General features: G+C 38.3%; 1 protein-coding gene across 1 annotated transcript; it reads left to right on the plus strand.

Annotated features, from left to right (window-relative positions):
* Window positions 1-517: 517 nt before the first annotated feature.
* On the plus strand, window positions 518-19,346 carry LOC115760412 (spermidine synthase). The gene is made up of 2 exons (XM_030701716.1): window positions 518-731; window positions 18,510-19,346. The coding sequence occupies exons 1-2, from the start codon at window positions 598-600 to the stop codon at window positions 19,243-19,245; spliced, it is 870 nt and encodes a 289-aa protein (XP_030557576.1). The 5' UTR covers window positions 518-597; the 3' UTR covers window positions 19,246-19,346.
* The last annotated feature ends 868 nt before the right edge of the window (window positions 19,347-20,214 follow it).

Consider the following 20,214-nt stretch of genomic DNA (forward strand, 5'->3'; position numbering starts at 1 on the left):
TAAAGTTTTTGTATGAAAAAACATTTTGTTTTTCAAGATATCTTGACCAATCTCGGCATTTATTAGTTTTACTATGCTCTTCATATACATTCAAAATCCTATTAAGATCGGACCACTATATCATATAGCTGCCATAGGAACGATCTGTTGAAAATTAAGTTGTTGTATAAAAAACAATTTGTTTATTAAGATATCTTGCCCAAACTCGGCCAGTACTATTATCCCTGTGCTTCTTAGATACGGACAAAGCACTATAAACATTATGAAAGAGTTGGGTCTGCAAGGGTATTAGATCTTCGGCGTGCCGAAGATAGCCTTTCTTTCTCGCTTAATTTATCTTTATTACTTTAAGCGAGCTGAATTTGCTGTTGGTATAAGAGGGTTCAGGGTATTCCCAAGTCGGGAGCTCCCGACTAGAACCTCTTACTTGTTGTTATTAATTTCAATTGGCAAATCATTTGGGTACATTAAAATACGGTTACTTTTTCCCGTGACCACGTGTTTAATGAACTTACTTTAATCCCAGATTGAACACATTTGTGGGTTGGTGCTTATTTATATTTGGGCTTAAATTTTTTCATTCAAATTATTTACTAAATGGATAAAGTTCTAAAGGGCTGGTTCAGTGAAATCCAAAATGAATTATGGCCCGGTCAATCATTTTCTTTAAAAGTGCAAGATGTTCTTCACAAAGAAAAGTCGAAATTCCAAGATATTCAAATAATTGAGACGTAAGTAAAATTCTGAAAATTAAAGTTGTTATGTACATAAATAAATACTTAATGAAATGTATTTAGTCTACGAATGTATGTATACTGCGTTTGAAATAAAAGAATTGGATAGTTAAAATATTAAAATGATAAAATATATATGTTCATAAGTACATATGTATATACATATTTATGTACATATGTTCACACATAATGCCACATTAGTACCGAGTTCGATAAAACATTGTTAGAAAGGTTAATAATCCTTGGTGTTAATGTATGAAACATGCTTTTTATATTTTTATACCCTAAACCCATTAAAAATGGGTAAAACGAGTATTTTGTATTTGTGCGAAATGTAAATGTATGTATGTATCAAACAGAAGGAAGCATCTCCGACCTCATAAAGTATGTATATTCTGGATCAGCATCAATAACCGAGTCCATCTAGCCATGTCCGTCTGTCTGTCTGTCCGAATGTACTAGCTTAAGGATATCAGAACCTATAAGAGCTAGAGACTTGAAATTTTAGATGTAGGTCCTCCTAGTGCCCTCGCAGATCGAGTTTATATCCGATAAACGATAAGTTACTCCATTTCCAAGCAATAGCGAAATCCTGTTGTTTTTTTAACAAAATGGTTATATAATAAGAGCTAGAGTCACTAAAAGTGATATTCTTATTCTAAATTAATATAATGTATATATATATATATCAAGTATCTTTCATTTTATACCTATCGGCACCTCCCCGCTATTACCTCATTGCTATAAAGCAAGTTAATACCCCAACTTGTATTGACCAACAATTTAAACTACAATTTTAATGCCATTAACTTTTTGAGAATACACAAATATTCTTTGGTACAATAAGATCGGTTAAGAAACACGTGTTCGCAGCTAACGCAGTTCGAAGAATTTCTGTATATGTACACACACACATTCATGCGCGTCTGCTTCGACTTATGTATATCAACAGCTTGCGATTGCGATTGTATTGCTTACTGTGCTGCTATTTTAAATCCTTTATTTCTCAACAAGACTTAATTATGGGTGTGGCTGTTGAGTAGAGGCGGTGCAAAGTGGTGTGGTATGTCGCGCGTTCGAGCCCTACCGAAGAAACTATTTTTTTTTGACGGGCGACTGTTGAGTAGAGTCGACAGTAAGTAATATAATAAATAAATAATAAGTTATATAATAATAATAATACGGTCAGTTGCGTGTTCGAACCCTGCGAAGGGAACTTTTTTTTTTTTAATTACTCTTATTGCTTCAAACGAGCGCGTTGTGCGAGAGAGTTCAGGTTAAATTTCTATTTTTGAAAATGGTGTAAAAATATGTAGAAAAAATAAAATCATTAAAAATATGTAGTTTAAATTGCATATGAATTTGGAAAATATGGATTTTTTTCAAAACGATTTCTTGACATACTGAATATGTGCATACTACATAAAGCCATGTTAATACGCTGGTGAACTTTTTTCTTACCCAAAATAATTTCTGGAATATCCCGAACATAAGAATTTGTGCAATGAAAAAGTCTTTAATTCGGGCTTGTACAGTGACTTAAAAATCCAATAAGTATTTTTATACCCGAAACCGATAGAACATGGTCTAAAAGGTGTCATTGCTTGAAATTTTAGATGTAGGTGCTCCTAGTGCCTGCGCAGATCGAGTTTATTTTTCGATAATCGATAACTTACTTCGTTTCCAAGCAATCGATACAAATCGATATCGATATCCTCTTTTTTGGGCAATTTTGGTAAATAATAAGAGCTAGAGTCACCAAACTTGACATATACATAGCTTCTAAAATAGAATATATATATGCATTTGATGTTGGGAGAGGAGGATATCCCCTAGTCGGGAGCTCCCGACTAGAACCTCTTACTTGTTTATTTTTTTTTAGCAATTTTGGTAAATATTAAGAGCTAGAGTCACCAAACTTGACATGTTGCTTCTAGAATATTATATATATATCAAGTATTTTTCATTTTTTACCTATCGCCACCTCCCCGCTACCACCACAGAGCTATAAATTAAGTTAATAACCCAACTATTATTGCCAACCAATCTATGCCACAATTTTAATGCAATTGACTTGTTGAGAATACACAAATAATCTATGGTACACTAATGGTTGGCACAGCTAGCGAAATGATGTACACACACACACATTCATGCGCACCCGCGTCGCATTCTATCGCATTCTTAAAGTATTGCAATTGCGACTTTTTTCTAAAATGATATTTTAGTTCGTTCTTCTCTCAATAATACTTAATTATTGGTGTGGCTGTTGAGGAGAAGCATAGCAAGTGGTACGGTCTGTTGCGAGTTCGAGCCCTACCGAAGAAACTATTTCTTTTTTTGCTGGTTTGCCTGTTGAGTAGAGTCGTCAGCAAGTAATACGATCAGTTGCGAGATCGAACCCTGCCAAGGGAAATGTTTTTTAATTTAACTTTATTACTTCAAACGAGCGCGTTGCGCGAACTGCGTTTGGTGTTGGAATAAGAGGGTTCAGGGTATTCCATAGTCGGGAGCTCCCGAGAAGAACCACCGTCTTGTTAAATCTAATATACACTTAATACTACAGAGCAATTCGTCGTAAAAGCACCTACATCTATAAAATTTGCTGCAACATAAATTAAAATCTCATATAATTATCCCTTAAAAATGAATGTTGCTGTAACAAATCCTCAAATTCTGAACTTATAACGAAATATGGAATACTCAAAAACGACTGACCCAGATGCTACCGCTTAGGCCACTTATATAAATGACGATTTCCCATTTAGTTCCCGGTTCATTGATTATTACCTCGAGGCGAACAACATGGAATGTCAAAAGTTGCGTTTGAGTATGTTAAGGCCTCAACAAAACATAAAACAGACGACTGAAGTATTACACTATCTGCTCGAATATCTTTAATGTGACAGTGAATGTTTTAAGTATTTTGAAAATAATGTCTAGTTCGGAACTGTTAACTAAGTGATCATAATGTGTTAGAAGTAGCTATCCTGTCCGCCATTTTTCATTTTAGACCTTATCGTCATTTTTGGGAGGTTTAAGAGGAATCTGAATAAACAACTTGTCTATTTCTTTTATATTGAAAACTTTTAACTAACTTCTGAAATGGGGTCCATTAGGCTTCTGTACGATGTGTACACTTGAAGCTATCAAGTATTCCTACGATCCCCTCCGAAAATTTCATTCATAAAGTTATCTATTTGCATTAACATATATGTTGTTCCATTTACTAATCCAGTAGTATCTACATTGACCGTAATCATATATTTAACCGTCGTTTTTAGGAAAGAGACACACACAATCCCTTTGTTTCGGACGACCTAAAGCAACTAACGGCTTATAAAATTCTCTGTCTACAAGGTGCACATAAATGTATAGCCTTTATTCGATCATTTATCGTGCTATAGCGGTCTGTTGTTGCATTTGTACTAAATAGATGAATGGTATTATCAGGCATATCCGATTTTTTACAAATGCGGGATCGGACAATACTAATGTCATCGTGTTTTTTGATGCTTTATTATTTAAAACAGAGCCAAGCGATTGGTCCTCCCGGTGTCGCATGATTTCTATAAGGAAAATATGGAATGCACTGTTAAGCCACTGATTCCGAAAGCAGCTTCAACTGATGGAGTACACAGTAGTTTTTGAGGAGAAGTTGGATCACTTCCTGGCCCACTATTGTACATTACGGATAAAGATAGAGCATAAATAAGTCGTCTCTTTACGACACTATCTCTAACAAATGTTTAGAAAATGGATTTGTTTTTGATTTTGTGCGAAACACGTGAAATTAAGTGATCAGACTATATCTGCTAATCTTTCAACTGTAATGAGAGCTGGAAGTTTTATTAATCGGACATTGTTGTCTTCTAAATCAAGATTCTCGTCATTTCCATTAATGTTTAAGATATTTAGTTGAGGATTTATTTCTGGCAATCCTAGTATTCGAAATACATCATCTATAACTTCTTGATTTCCAAGTTCTACATATTCATCCCTCCATGGACATACAAAATAACTAGTTCTCGAAAATACTTACTCCTATCAGTATAATATTAAATCTCCTCTACCTAATTACATTAGGCGTGTACCTCATCTTTACGAAGCCACTAGCATCGCAAAGTGCGTAAACTAATTGCTGGGAAGCATTGGGTGTTTCCATGTCATCAGCATCGTCTATATATTGGCGTGTACCACTATGCCATTTGCTAAAGCTGTAAAATATGACAAAATCAGCTAGGCATAAACTATCTAAGGAATTGATCATAATGGTCTATAACTCCTATCTCCAAAATTGTTCCCTAGACTTCCTTTTCCAATCCCGATGCTCTTGTAATGATAAGAACCCCAGCGTTACTGCTTGTGGACAATGGCATACCTAAATAGCAGTAAACTGCTAACTGGCCAGATATTCCCAAAATAAATTTGTTTCCTATGTTCTGTAACTGTTGCTTTACAGTTACATTGCCTCTCCTAATCTTGCCTACAGCTTTAGGCATTAGCTTCGAAAATGCACGCGCTACATAATTTATTATATGAAACACATGTATTACAGCATTGAGTTAAATATAATATTTATCAATTACCTGCCCTTATATTGTCGATTATTTTTACAAGAGCAGCAATATAAATGAATTCGTATATTAATTGTTTTTCAAATTCAAATTTTAAAAAATGCGTGCTGATTTAAAATGACACTGCTAAACAACATTTACGCAATGGGTTGCATGTGCATATACCATAAAACGTATGTACATATGTGAGTGTCAATATAAGTATAAAGAGATAAAAGTAGTATTTAATTTCTTCATTTCTTGTTTATGGTTTCAACTCGTCCCTCGCCACGAATATATGTATATGCTCCCGACTAAGGAATACCCTGAACCCTCTTATTCCAACACCAAATGCAGTTCGCGCAACGCGCTCGTTTGAAGTGATAAAGTTAAATTAAAAAAAAATTCTCTTGGCAGGGTTCGAACTCGCAACTGATCGAATTACTTGCTGACGACTCTACTCAACAGGCAAACCAGCAAAAAAAAAAAAAATAGTTTCTTCGGTAGGGCTCGAACTCGCGACAGACTTGCTATGCTTCTCCTCACCAATAATTAAGTATTATTGAGAGAAGAACGAACTAAAATAGCATTTCAGAAAAAAAAACATTTCTCAAAAAGTCAATTGCATTAAAATTGTGGCTTAGATTGGTTGGCAATATAAGTTGGGTTATTACCTTGATTTTAGCTCTGCGGTATTAGCGGGGAGGTGGCGATGTGTATAAAATGAAAGATACTTGATATATACATATATAATATTCGAGTTTGGTGACTCTAGCTCTTAAAATTTACCAAAATTGCTAAAAAAAACAAGTAAGAGGTTCAAGTCGGGAGCTCCCGACCAACAACATCAAATGCATATATATATTCTATTTTAGAAGCTATATGTCAAGTTTGGTGACTTTAGCTCTTATTATTTACCAAAATTGCCCAAAAACAGGATATCGATATCGATTTGTATCGATTGCTTGGAAACGGAGTAAGTTATTGATTATCGGAAACAAATTCGATCTGCGCAGGCACTAGGAACACCCACATCTAAGTCTCTAGCTCTTATAGGTTCTGAGATCCTTGCGTTCATACATACGGATAGACAGTCAGACGGACATGGCTAGATCGACTGGGCTATTGGTGCTTATCAAGAATATATATACTTTATGGGGTCGGGGATGCTTCCTTCTGCTTATTACATACATTTGGATTTCGCACAAATACTATATAGCCTTATACCCATTTTTAATGGGTTCAGGGTATAAAAAAAAGTAGAGTTCACATTCTACTACTTACTACTAACTACTTTCAACCGATCAAGTTACTTGCCACCGCCTCATAATAAACAGCCATGTCAAGAAACTAGACTGAATTAAAATAGCTGCACATACACACAGCACAGAATACGTAACGTAAGTGCAATGCTGTTTTTAAAAATCTTCAAAGTCTCACATAAATGTACGTTTGCACAGGTACAGAAATTCTTGTAATTTGCGCTTGCTGCCGCAAACACGAGGCTTGTCAAAATTAGCACGTGTTTTCTTAATAACTTCTGCTTCTTAACTAATCTTGATGAAACTTTCAGCAATGGAACTTACTGTAATATGGAATATTCGTATATTCCCAAAGGGAATATATATATTCCCACCAATTAAATCTTGGCTTTAATTGGTGGGTAGTTCAAAATGGTTTATTTATTCGGTCTGAAGGCGGGGAGATGGCGAAAGCTGTAAAATTATATTATAGCCTCTGTCCACTGACCACATTTCTTACACATTTCTGAAAATGTTCCATTTTTGCAAAATGTGTAAAATGCGGCCAGTAAGTTTCGCCATATGAAAATACATTTCGCACATTTTTGAAAAATGTGTAAATTCGCCCCGAACATTTCGTGTTTTTTGCGATGATTAATCGAGATTTCTATCGATGTTGTGAAAAATGTGAAAGTATCATAACCATAAACAGCTGATAAATCAACGAGCGCAAACGGCAACGTTAAATAAGACATTTAATATTTTACTTATCCCACAGTTTTTAGCATTTAAACATGGCAAAATGTCGGAAAGAGTATGTAAAATGGAGCCCTTACTTCGAGGTCGCATTATTTGAGTTTTGGAAGAAAAACGTTACGGCGCTTATGTAAATTAAACCAACTCAATCAGCTGATTATATAAAGAAGCGGTACATGTTACCGATATCCGGTGGAACACCAATAAGGGAAATTTGAAATTGTTACATATCTTAGGCCAGTGGACAGAGGCTATTAGGCGCTGTTAATTTTATGACTCTAGCCCTTAGAACCTTAGTAATTTTCGCAATAAAACAAAATATCGATTGCTTGGAAATGGGGTAAGTTACCGATTATCGGAAGCAAATTTGTTCTGTTCGGGAACTGGGCGAACCTATGTTAAAATAATTTCAAGTGTCTAGCGCTTATAGGTTCTGAGATCCCGTTTTCCCCATTTTCAATGGGTTCCCTTACCTCAGCCAGAGAGCTCTAAGGTAATTCTTTAAGCGAGTAACAAAGTTGTTATAACAAATAAAATACTTGTTTTACCATAGTATAACTGACTGACTGATTGGTGATCAACGTACAGCCATAACCGAAAGAGCTTGGAAGCTCCAATTTTCGCTGTAGTTACCTCATGTGATGAAGGTGCACGTTAAGACGTTGTTTCGGGAAATTCCACCCGCAAGTATGGAAAAGTCGCAAAAACGTTTGTTTGAAACTTTTTTGTTTACCATCCGATCGGCCTCAAACTCAATTTCAAAGTTCTTTGTTCAAATTCAATTGAGGGGTGTTTCACACTTGTCCAAAAATGTATTCCTTGGTGGAAATGGGGTCAAAGATTTGGTGCACGACGTTTCGCGCTTTTATTCATTTCTAAGGATCCATAAGAAAAATTATTAAAGATCTGTTTTACATTTTTCGCAGAATCCAAGCATCATCGGTAAAAAGTGCAATTCAAAGATTTTGTTGGTGATGTTCTAATTTTTTCCGATTTGCTTTAAAATTATTTTTAAAGCTATAGATTAAAACTTAATGAATACGTGTTTTAAGGATTTGGGAAATTCCACCCGCAAGAGTGGTAAATTGGAGGAAAACAGTTGTTTGTTCACCGTCCGATCAGTTTCAAAATCATTTTTAAAGCTTTTTGAGAACATTTATCTTATACGTGCCACGGGCAAGGCCGGGCTATACCCGCTAGTATCTATATATATTTCTGACGAGTAACCATTATGTGGGCCAAATAATAATAATGCAGCCGATTATACTCACACATTGCATCGACTAATTGATTGTTGATGGGGAGAGGGGACATGACAGCCGATGCAGGCTGATGTAGGCCCACTTCGTGGCCAATAAGAGGGACACGATGTCTAGTTGTTCGTCTCAGGTAGGACGGATACACTAGGGTCCACGATTCTATTTTGAAAATAAGAGATTTCGCACCTTTACTGTCATTTATTTTTAGTTTCAGCTGCTTATGTTTAATTTTGCACTTTGTTTTTGCTGTAGTTTTGTCGGTAAGTATCGCTATAGATGATAATCGTAGCATTCTTGACTTTAATTGTGAGGACTGTGGGCCACGCATGTGACCGATCAAAGAAAGCGACACTTTATCTGATACAAACGGTTTATTGGACCATTGAGTTGTCCTTTCTCTTCTTGTTTATTTCTTATTTGAATATTTCAATTCCGATCAAATCTTGTCGGTTTCACCAGTTTTGCATTTAAATTGTCGAATGTCGATTTGTGTAATCGTTAAAATAAATTCGTATTGAATTTATTTTGAATTTTACGTTTGATATTGTTTTTTTAATTTCACATCGATTCACTTTACTTTGCCTAGTCATATTTCGATAAATCCATCGCTTCTTTCTATACTTATAATTACAATCTCCCCATTCGGTCGATCGGATAGTTATAATCACGATAAATATACCATCAGATATTATGCTTACACTGCTGCATGGCTTAAGCCATGCATGCTCCTAGATAATACGATATGTCAGCTCGAAAAGAGCCTAAATTTTTATTGATCCGCCACCATGGTTTCAGGTTTGTGTCTTAGGTCCTGCCAATATTTATGGCAACCATCTGGGGAAAAATTTGTCTCTTTCGGCAAAGATCATCGAGCCTTTATATCCCGTGACAATAAACTCACGCAAAGTATTTTTAAGGTTTTAATTTTCCACTGAAATTGATTAACCCGTCTTTTGGTAACATTAAAATGTCAAAAGGATCTTATTTTATTACATAACATTTCTTTCTGAGTAACAAGGCGTCGAATTTCCCGTTTGCACCGGTTATCTATGGTGGCCTATTTTTATGGTGTCTTTGTTTACACTTGTGTTCATTTTCTTTAATAGGCGGAAAAAATCATTCCCTATAGCATTCTAAAGAAATAACTCCGATAGTCCAATTATTCTACATTTGTTTTAATGTTATCAATATAAACAAGTAAGATGTTCTAGTCGGGAGCTCCCGACTAGGGAATACCCTGAACCCTCTTACTCCAACACCAAATGCAGTTCGCGCAACGCGCTCGTTTGAAGTTATAAAGATATTATATATATTTTTAACCGTTATAATGGGTTCAGAGTATAACAAGTAAGAGGTTCTCGTCGGGAGTTGCCGACTAAGAGATACCCTGAACCCGCGCTACGCGCTCGTTTGTAGTAATAAAGATAAATTTAAAAAAAAGTTCCTTTGCAGGGTTCGAACTCGCAACTAACCGTACTACTTACCGCCGTCTCTACTCAACAGCCAAACCACAAAAAAAAAAAATTCAGTGTTATTGGGATAAAATACGAAGTAAAATAATACATGTATACAGAAATTCTCCGAATGTGCGTCGAAAAACACGTGCGCAGTCAAAATACCGAAAAAAAATATAAAAACTGATCTTAATGAAATTTTCTACAGTATATCTCATTGTACCATAGAATATTTGTGAATTCTCAAAAAGTTAATTGCATTAAAATTATAGCTTACTTGGTTGGGTTATTAACTTGATTGATAGCTATGAGATAGTAGCGGGTAGGTGGCGATATGTATAAAATGAAAGATACTTGATATAAATATACTATTCTAGAGTGAACATATAACTTTTGGTGACTCTAGCTCTTATTATTTACCCAATTTGCTCAAAAAACAGGATTACGATATCGATTTTTATCGATTGCTAGGAAACGGAGTAGGTAATCGATGATCGGAAACAAATTCGATTCGATCTGCGCATTGACTAGGAGGACCTACGGCTAAGTCTCTAGCTCTTATTGTTTTTAAAATCATTGCTTTCGCGCATGAATGAGTGTGTATAAAAATTAGTGCATTTATAAATGCAGTTTTATGTTTTGATTATTTGCATTTATAAATGCAGTTTAGTTAACTAAGAACAGTGATTTTAGGAGCGGTACGCTTAGCTTTATTAATACAATTTTAGTTATAATAAGCAAAGCTAGCCTACGTCGCCGTCGCCGCCACGGAGCCGCCGTCGCTGTCGCAGAGTCGCCTTCCCTGCCCCCAAAAGTGCAGCGTTAGCGCCTCGTGTGTGGTGTCGGATGAGCTTCGCGGCCGGCAACATAGTTGCGACATATGCGCCGCGATCATTACTCTGGTCATTGGCTTCCCCAGAACGCTGGGTTAGCAAATACCAATAGTCAGTGGTTAACAACTCCCCCTCCCGAAGACCGACCGTCCTCGGCCGCTTTCAAGTTTTCCAGTATCTGCGACATTTTTCGGGAGTTTCGGGGTTGGATCACCAGATGATGAATCCATGCTGAGGGAAATTGCCGATATGTTTCCGACTGCGACACTGTCTCTAACCTCCTTGATGTAGTTAAAGTTGTCCTCACTCAGACGATGAATGTAGGGAAGGCTGAGCACCGTGTCGTGACCACTGATGTTTAGTCACGGGGATGACGCTACTGCCGGGTATTCGTCATAAGTATTGCGCTGCGATCGTTTATGATGCTAATGCCGACGTCCACTATGGTGACGGGGTTGAAGTGACTCGGCTACGTTTGGCAATGAGCCGTACCTCCTGCATGGAGGCCTTGCGCGCAGCTGCTGCTCTCGGACCGCTTGCAGAATGTGGCAGTTGCTGTTTGTGAACAACAGCTAAAATCTGGCCATCGCAATCAGCTACCAAATTGTCGTGAAGTTGAAGTACGGAATCATTGTGGGCGACTGGAAATATAGTTATCTTCCTGCATTGCTTGGTTATTATAGGGAACTGAATTATAAAAGTTATTACATTGTTCTTATGTGCTACATTAATATTAGATACTTTCAAAATGTCTGTTATGCGGGTCACTGTGACTTGGTCAGTGAGAATATTCAGTAAATCACAGTGATCAATTATTGTAGGATTTATTACATTTTTTTCTAAGGTTGAAGTAAGCATAAGCTTCCCTATTTTTGTTATCATCATTCTGTTGCGTGCGCTTAGGGTTTCACAAAGGTGATCTGTGTCGGCCTGCTTATCTTTTGAGGAATTTAGAATTTTGTTTACAGTGTTTTCTTGTACTTTGAAATTTATTGAAATCTGCTTATTACTTTCAATGACCAGCTGCTTCTGCATTGGCTCTACTTTCTGAAAGTCGTTTGCGTCCGGAGTGCCCGCCACAACCTTAAGGGCTGTTCCCAAGAAGTCGAGGCTTCTTACTTTACAATGGTGCACATCGAGAGCGGACAACATGTCCAGTGTCAACTTCTAGCAATTTCCTCATATGGGAATGCGGAAATAGTCCCGCTAGTTTCATAGTTTCTTCAGTCATTGTCTCGTAGTCCGTGAGGTTGGTAGTGTGACGTAAGTATCCGTAGCTGTCCCATAGTAAGATGTTCCCGACCTTAATTGGTATGTAGTCCGCGTGCGAGTAGTCCGTCACCGGTGCCGTTGTCATTGAAATGATCGAAAGTATGGTGAACGTAATCCAAAAATGTTAAAACTACTGTTATGAAAACGGAAATGAAAGAATTGTGCTTTAAATTCAACGGAGTACAGTTGTCCCCACGTCCGCTTCAACATTTTTTTTTAATGCACAAGGGCGATAACTTGTTGCCCAGTCTGCGGTTCGTCTTAACCAGGACCTTTCCACCTACTTCAAAGACTCTGCTCTGCACCCTTTGGTTAACCCTGGCGTTCTGCTGAGTTTGACTCCTTTCTATCTTGCCTCTAACCTCGCGGGCAGATTCCGGCAGAGAGTTAAGCAATATGTCCTTAGGCTTTTTCTCAACCGCTGAGTGAATGGAACTGTTTTATTCGATAGTGGCCTGCAGGATGAGGTCGACCGTGTTAACTATACCCCTTTGTAGCTTTAAGCACCTAGCTATTTCCAGAAGAGTGCTGTGAAAGCGATCTACCTGCCCATTAGACGTGTTATGAAGGGGAAGCGCGTTTACCACGCTGACACCGTAATTATACAATAGCAGAGACCTGATAGTCTCTGACTTGAATGCGAGCTCATTGTCGCAATATACCTGCTTAGCCGAAGGGAAAATATTCATTAAAACTAGCAGGGGCGGTCTCGTGTCTTCTATCGTTCGAGGTGCTATAGGCTGGACCACCGCAAACTTTGAGAACTTATCTAGTAAAAAGAATTTTTTGTCTGTGGAGAAAATGTCGATATGAGAAATGTTACATATCGACATTTTCTTTGCTTTTAAGGGAAGGGGCGGTTGGCCGAGTTCCTGCTTCTTTAGGTGTCTGTCGTATTTAGCTGTTGAGCAAATCTTACAGTTAAGGACCACCTCATTGGCCAATTAGGTCATTTTAGGAAAATAGTATTCCGTCATGACGTGTTTCACATTCTCTGGAGCCGCCCTATGGGCTCGATTGTGTTCCTTAGTGATGATTTTTCTTCTATCACTGACGTCGAACATGTCGGCCACGAAGTTTTTGCATTACCAAGACTTCGTAGTCGGAAAGGCTCTTATCAACTCATGCTGGAAACTGGCCAAGATTGGGAGAGTAAATTGAAACGCGTTAACCACATTCTGGTTAATGGCGGTCTTTATTGTTTCGATAAGGGCGTCCCTATAGGTGATGTTTTATGTGGCGTGTTTCTTCGCTGAAAAGTACGAAATTCCTCTTCAGAGAAAGGCGTGCCTCTTCTAATACCATCTGGTTCCGGAAGCAGTTTAGAGGCTTCTCGGTTGAATCGATTGTGTAAGACGGAATTTTAGCCGCGTCAGATTCTGGCTCATCGTGGCTGCCCTGCAGGGCGTTCACGTTCTGACGCGACAGTGCGTCAGCTACATGATTCTCTTTGCCAGGCTTTATTTTTGCATTGAGATTGCTCGCGGATATCGCGAACGTAAGCGGCTGGTGTTCAGTGAAAATGTTTATATCTTTAACTCCGTAAAGAAAGTGTCGTAATTTGCCTGATGCCCAAACGATGACAAGCCACTCTCGCTCGTTAGTAGCGTAGTTTTCACTATCTTTTAAAGACCGGAATATCATCGTTATGGGGCGGCCATTCTGTGACAGAACTGCGCCAATGCCGTAGGCTGAGGCGTTTGTAGTCAAGTCGAATGGTTTTTTATAGTCCGGATACATCAGATAATATGTTCCTAAGTCTCTGGAACGCGTTGCGCTGAGCATCGTTGAATTGTATAGGGACCTTCCTGACCTGTACTTGCTAATGGATCCGTTTTCCCCTTTTAGGATGTCAGAGATTGGTTTCGCTATTGCTGCGAAATCTTTGATAAAACAGCGGTAATAGCTTGCCAATCCCAAAAAGGATCTTGCTTCAAACACCGTAGTCGGCTCAGCGTATTCCCGAATGGCTTTTACCTTTTCTGGATCAGATTTTGCACCATCTTTATTAATTATAAAGCCGAGATACTCGACGCTACCTTTAAAAAACTGTGACTTCTCGGGGGCCACACGCATGTTTGCGTTTAAAAGGTTCCCTAATACCCAGTCGACATGCCTGACATGGTCGGACTCGTTTTCCGCAAACACGATGACGTCGTCTACATAAACGTAGCAAGATTTTCCAATTTGCTCCCGCAGAACGTCATCTATGGTCCTCTGGCAAATGCTCGCTGCATTCTTCAAAAAGGGAAGTCGACAAAACTCGTACTTTCCCCCATTGATCGAAAAGATCGTCTTCTCACGGTCTTGCTCTGCCAGAGTAATCTGGTGATAACCTGTTTTCAGGTCGTCGTGAAGTATTTGGCTTTACCTAGATTAGCCAGTATCATTGCGATACTTGGCATTGGGTATTTGTCGGCAACAGTCCTGAGGTTAAGTTTCCTAAAGTCTATCACCAGACGCTTATTTTAATTACCTAACTCATCTGTGCCTTTCTTATCGACCACCCGCAACGGATTGTTGTATGGCGATTTCGACTCCCTGATTATGCCATTTTTAAGAAATTCGTTGACTTTCGAAATGACAAACCCCTAGGGGTGTAGCCCTCAACACCTTTGTTCATTGTGTGGCTTACGTTCGCACATTTATTGTACTGCTACGCTTCCGATGTCACACCAAATTTCAACATACTCTTTTGTAGTCATAAAACCGCTCCCACCTGCTTTAGCAGGTCGAGCCCTATAATTCCATCAAAAGTGGATAAGGAGTCTAGTAGGAAAAAATAAGTATCGCACCTAAGCATGGACAACTTGCACTTTTCAGCGATGTTGTTGGACCCATGGATAGAGTGGACAACGAAAGGGGATTTGACAGGGACGACGCCTATAAAGCGTTTGTGCGGCCTGATGTAGGTTTTTTCCGCACCCGTGTCGATTACAAATTTCATTTCTATCCCCGCTATTCTCCGTCGAATGAACGGTAGCAGGGATTTTCCCCTAAAAAATGGGCGCTATCGCTATCATAATCTGGGATATGTTCGTCTAATGCCTCTTGTGCCGCGTCGGCATACCCTGCGCTCTCAGCTTCGCTTTCTGGATGTGGTCTACCCTCTGCCTCCTTTGGCCCGTCGCGGTCCGATCCGGCAGGGCGTTTATTTCCCTGACCTTGGCTGGCGTTAAACTATGCCGAGCCTTGGGAATTCGAAAAGTTTGTGGGCTGTCTAAACCTGGAAGAAGAAGGGTCGACTTCGATGGGACCTGGGGCATTATCGGCCTAAGCTCTATTCTGGGCTCTTTCTGTGGATTGGCCGTCATGCTTCTTTATATGAGGATTCTTGCCCTGGCTACCCTGAGAGAATTGCTTTTTCTCTTGTTGCTGTTGTTGCTGGCGCCCTTGTGGGCGCTGCTCTGTGCTCTAGCAAAGCTTGTCGCGAATGCATATCTCTCGTGATTAGCCTCGACCTCCTGGGCTAACGCTAGTGCCGTCGGCAGATCAGAAGAGTGAGCCGAAAACAACACATCGGTTAGACTGCGTTTTAGTCCAGAGATGAATACGCGAACTGCAACACCAAATTGCAATCGCCAAATTGCTGTCATACGTCATATGGGCTTTGTTCGTAAGTTTTTTCTTAGCCTCGTCGTAGTACTGTAGAGTGGACATGCCGCCCTGCATAAGCGTACCCATTTCCTGTTCAATTACATGGATAGGCCGCTTGTCACTATAAGTAAAGTGAGTAATCGTGTTAAAAAAGGCAAGAACCGCGTCTGCCGGGCCTCTCACTTCACTCCTAATGATTACGGTGGCTTGGTAGTAACGGCCGCATACGCGGCCTGCCTCCAGGACACGTAAGTGTCTTGAGTCCCATGGAACTCAGTAAGACATTTTACCACGTCGAGCGGATCGTTACATTTCGCCCCGTCTATGATTTCAACTTCCTTATAAACCTTCATTTCTGGCACTGAAAGATGTGTGTTTCTTAACTTGCTTGACACCTGTGCAATCTATTGTTGAAGCTCCTGCCTTAGCGCACCTTCCCTATTCACGAACTCTTGCGCTTGTGCTGCGAGCGTAGTCTGCACTGCGGCATCAATTATCATGCGCAACTGCTCAGGATCCATAGCTAAATCTGTGTTTGTGTCTGGTTCAGATGGAACAGCATACCTTGATATCTGTAATGTATCAAAATCTCCTATTAAACGAGCAAAAACACTATAGTCGCTGTCGTAGTGTCCCTGATCGTGTACGTCGGAGTCACAGTCACTCATTCGCACCTAAACAAAATTCCAAGCAAAACCGTTCACAGAGTGATTTAAGGTTTTTCGAGCTGACGTATAAAAAAATTCCCAAAATAGGTTTCCTTTTGCTTACTTTTGTGGCGAATTGGGTTAACCGAAACCGTTATTTGTTATATATTTGTTTATATTTTCTTTTTCTTTTTTAAACTGTTATGATATGTTTCATGCACTATTGAAACTATTTTTTTTTTTTTTTTGTTTTTTTTTTTACAAATATATAATGAAATTTATTTAACAAAAGAAAAGTGTGCTGCTACCTTACAAGACAACTTAAACTAATCAGAAATGCTTGAAACTATATCCAATATGTTTATTCTCACGTCATAAGTCACTTACATGATCCTGTTGAGACTATGGTTAATCTAGTACACTATGATGAGCTCCCTCGCTGCAGTCACAAAAGGTATTCTTCGCGAAGCGTCGTATTGTGGCTTTATTTTTGCTCGTAGTTCCACTTGTAGGTTTATTCTCGAGTTTTTTGTTGCCGCGAATTTTTGACTTTCGAGTTTTTTAATTGGTAAACTTGTTTTTTGTTGCAGCGAATTTTAGACTTTCGCGTTTTTTAATTATTAAAAATTGTTTTTTGTTGCCGCGAATTTTTGACTTTCGGGTCTGTTAATTATTAAAAAATTATCCCACTTGCGGGTTTGTACGCTGGGCGCCAATAAGTGCATTTTTAAATGCAGTTTTATATGTTTTGATTATTTGCATTAATAAATGCAGTTGAGTTAACTAGGAACAGTGATTTTAGGAGCGGTACGCTTCGCTTTATTTATATCCAAACTTAGACTTATGAAATACAATTTTCGTTATAATGGGCAAAGCTAGCCTACGACGCCGTCGCTGCCCCCTTATTGTACCATGGAATATTTGTGTATTCTCAAAAAGTTAATTGCATTTAAATTTTGGCTAAAATTGGTTGGCAATACAAGTTTGGTTATTAACTTGATTTGTAGCTCTGTCGTGGTAGCGGGGAGGTGGCGATAGGTATAAAATTAAAGATACTTGATACTTTGTTGACTCTAGCTCTTATTATTTACTCAATTGTTTGTAAATGGGGTATCGATTATCGGAAAGAAACTCGATATGTGCAGGCACTCTCCTAGTGCATACAGCTACAATTTCTAGTCTCTAGCTCATATAGGTTGTGATATCCTTGCGTTCATACATACGGACAGACAGACAGACGGACATGGCTAGATCGACTCGGCTATTGATGCTGATCAAGAATATATATACTTTACGGAGATGCTTCCTTTTGCCTGTTACTTACATTTACATGTTGCTTAAACACAATATATCCTTTTTACCCATTTTAATGGGTTCAGGGTATAAAAATTATGAAATATTTATTAAATTGCTCAGTGTTACTGCCAAATGCACACTGATCTCTGTTTGAACTAATACTTATTTCTTGTGAAAATCAAATCCCGCCACAAAAAAATATAATAAAGGAACTAAAAATGGGGACCAAAGAAGCATTTTGCATAGGCACTCTACAAATATACTACAACAAACTTTGGCTTACCATATAAAAATGTGCCATTATTACTACGAAAGTTAGTGTTAAAAACATCTAGAATTCAGAATATTTACTCTGCGCATCTATAACCCATTGTGTACTTGTACTATTTACTGGAAACAGTTTTACAAATTTTTTGAAGTTATCCACTAAACGCTTTTTTCGTTTCAATATAGGTGTTTAGTGTATAGGGACAGACAAGTTGAATTGGCTAGTCAACATAGAGAAGTGGTTTTCACCCGTTATCAACTCAAAAAAAAATATTTCACCAATTATAGATCAACTATTAATTAAAGAAAGAAGATTAGTCTTTAGAAGTCTCCTGGAGTATATAGTAACCGCATACAAGGATCCCAATTTAAACCACGAACGGCAAACAGACTCTCAAACACCTTTGACCATCGCTTGATGAAACCCAAAACAATTCTGGCTTTATTGACCATAGTTTTGACATGATAGTCGAATTGTTTTCCGCCAATTTACGACTGTTACGGGTGGAATATCCAAAATTGCTGAAAAATAATTTCATTAACTTCTTATGTAAATTATACCCTTTCGCTAATCAACCCTTCACTTTATTTTCACAGAGAAACATATGGAAGGTGCTTAATACTGGACGGAATCATTCAATGTACTTCTAGGGATGAGTTTTCCTACCAGGAAATGATATCTTTTTTGCCGCTATGCTGTCATCCAAACCCACAGAAAGTTTTAATTGTTGGCGGTGGTGATGGCGGTGTAGCACGCGAAGTTGTAAAGCATCCGCTGGTTAAAGAAGTTCACCAAGTCGAAATTGACGATCGTGTTGTTCAACTTTCGAAAAAGTACCTACCTTCTATGGCATGTGGATTCGATAGCAAAAAGTTAAGGCTTACTATCGGCGATGGTTTTGAGTATATGAAAAATCACAGAAACGAATTTGATGTCATTATAACTGATAGCTCGGATCCAATTGGTCCTGCCGTTAACTTGTTTCATGAAAGCTACTTTGATTTACTAAAACAAGCACTGAGAGATGGAGGTGTTGTATGCTCTCAAGCGGGAAGTTTTTGGTTGGACTTTGAATACGTAAAGAAAACGTTGAAAGGATGTGCCTTGCATTTTCCAAAAGTAGGATATGCCATAACTTCTGTTCCATCTTATCCATGTGGTCACATAGGATTTATAGTTGCATCCTTGGATATAAAACATAGGCTAGAAAACCCAGTGAAAAAGTTTGAGAAATCCGAAATAGATGCATTAAATTTGAAGTACTACACAAGTGAAATCCATGCTGCTGCTTTCACTTTACCTCGTTGGGTTGAAAAGCACTTTTACGAATAAAGCTGCTTAGACATTTAAAGCATTTCTGTACTCTGTAAACAAAATTTAATGTAATTATTACATTCACAATAAAATACTTTAAAATAAATAAACAAGTAAGAGGTTCTACAAGGGAGCTCCCGACTAGGGATTACCTGAACCCTCTTATTCCAAAACTATACGCAATTGAAGTACTAAAAACAAATTAAAAAATTAAGTTTCCTTGGCAGGGTTCAAGTTCGCAACTGACCGCATTACTTGCTTCCGTGTCTACATAACAGCCACACCAGCCAAAAAATAGTTTCCTCGGTAGGGCTCGAACTCGCAACAGACCGCACCACATGCTATGCCTCTACTCAACAGCCACACCAATAATTAAGTATTATTGAGAAAAGAACGAATTAAAATAACAGCACACAAAACAATCGCGATTGCAATCCCGTTGATATAATTCGAAGCAAACGCGCATGAATGTGTGTGTATACATGTATACAGAAATTCTTGGAATTTGCACTAGCTGCCCCATACAATTGCGAAGTAAACCTTAACTTTGGTATTTTCTTAACCGATCTTAATGAAATTTTCTACAGTATATCTTAGTGTACCATGGAATATTTGTGTATACTCAAGAAGTCAATTGCATTAAAGTTGCAGCTTAAATTGGTTGGCAGTATAAGTTGGGTTATTAACTTGATTTATAGCTCTGGGGTGGTAGCGGCGAGGTGGCGATAGATATAGAATGAATATTCTAGAAGCAACATATCATGTTTGAGGACTTTAGATCTTAATATTAACCCAATTTGCTTAAAAAACAGGATGTCGATATCGATTTTTACCGATTGATTGGAAACGGATTAAGTTAACGATTATCGGACACAAACTCGATCTGCGCAGGCACTAGGAGGACCTACAGCTTATTTCAAGTCTCTACGGACGGGCGGACGGATAGACAAACGGACACGCAATTGCTATGCTGCTTATAGAATTCAA

The sequence above is a fragment of the Drosophila novamexicana genome, unplaced genomic scaffold, assembly GCF_003285875.2.
Source record: "Drosophila novamexicana strain 15010-1031.04,08,12 unplaced genomic scaffold, DnovRS2.1 tig00000434-arrow-pilon, whole genome shotgun sequence".
In the NCBI taxonomy this organism is placed as follows: Eukaryota; Metazoa; Arthropoda; class Insecta; order Diptera; family Drosophilidae; genus Drosophila; species Drosophila novamexicana.

Bases quoted from the DNA above. Each gene is read 5' to 3' on its own strand.
- LOC115760412 (XM_030701716.1), top strand. From the start codon at position 598: ATGGATAAAGTTCTAAAGGGCTGGTTCAGTGAAATCCAAAATGAATTA. The intron at 732-18,509 runs GTAAGTAAAATT...TTATTTTCACAG, and splicing joins GATATTCAAATAATTGAGAC to AGAAACATATGGAAGGTGCT.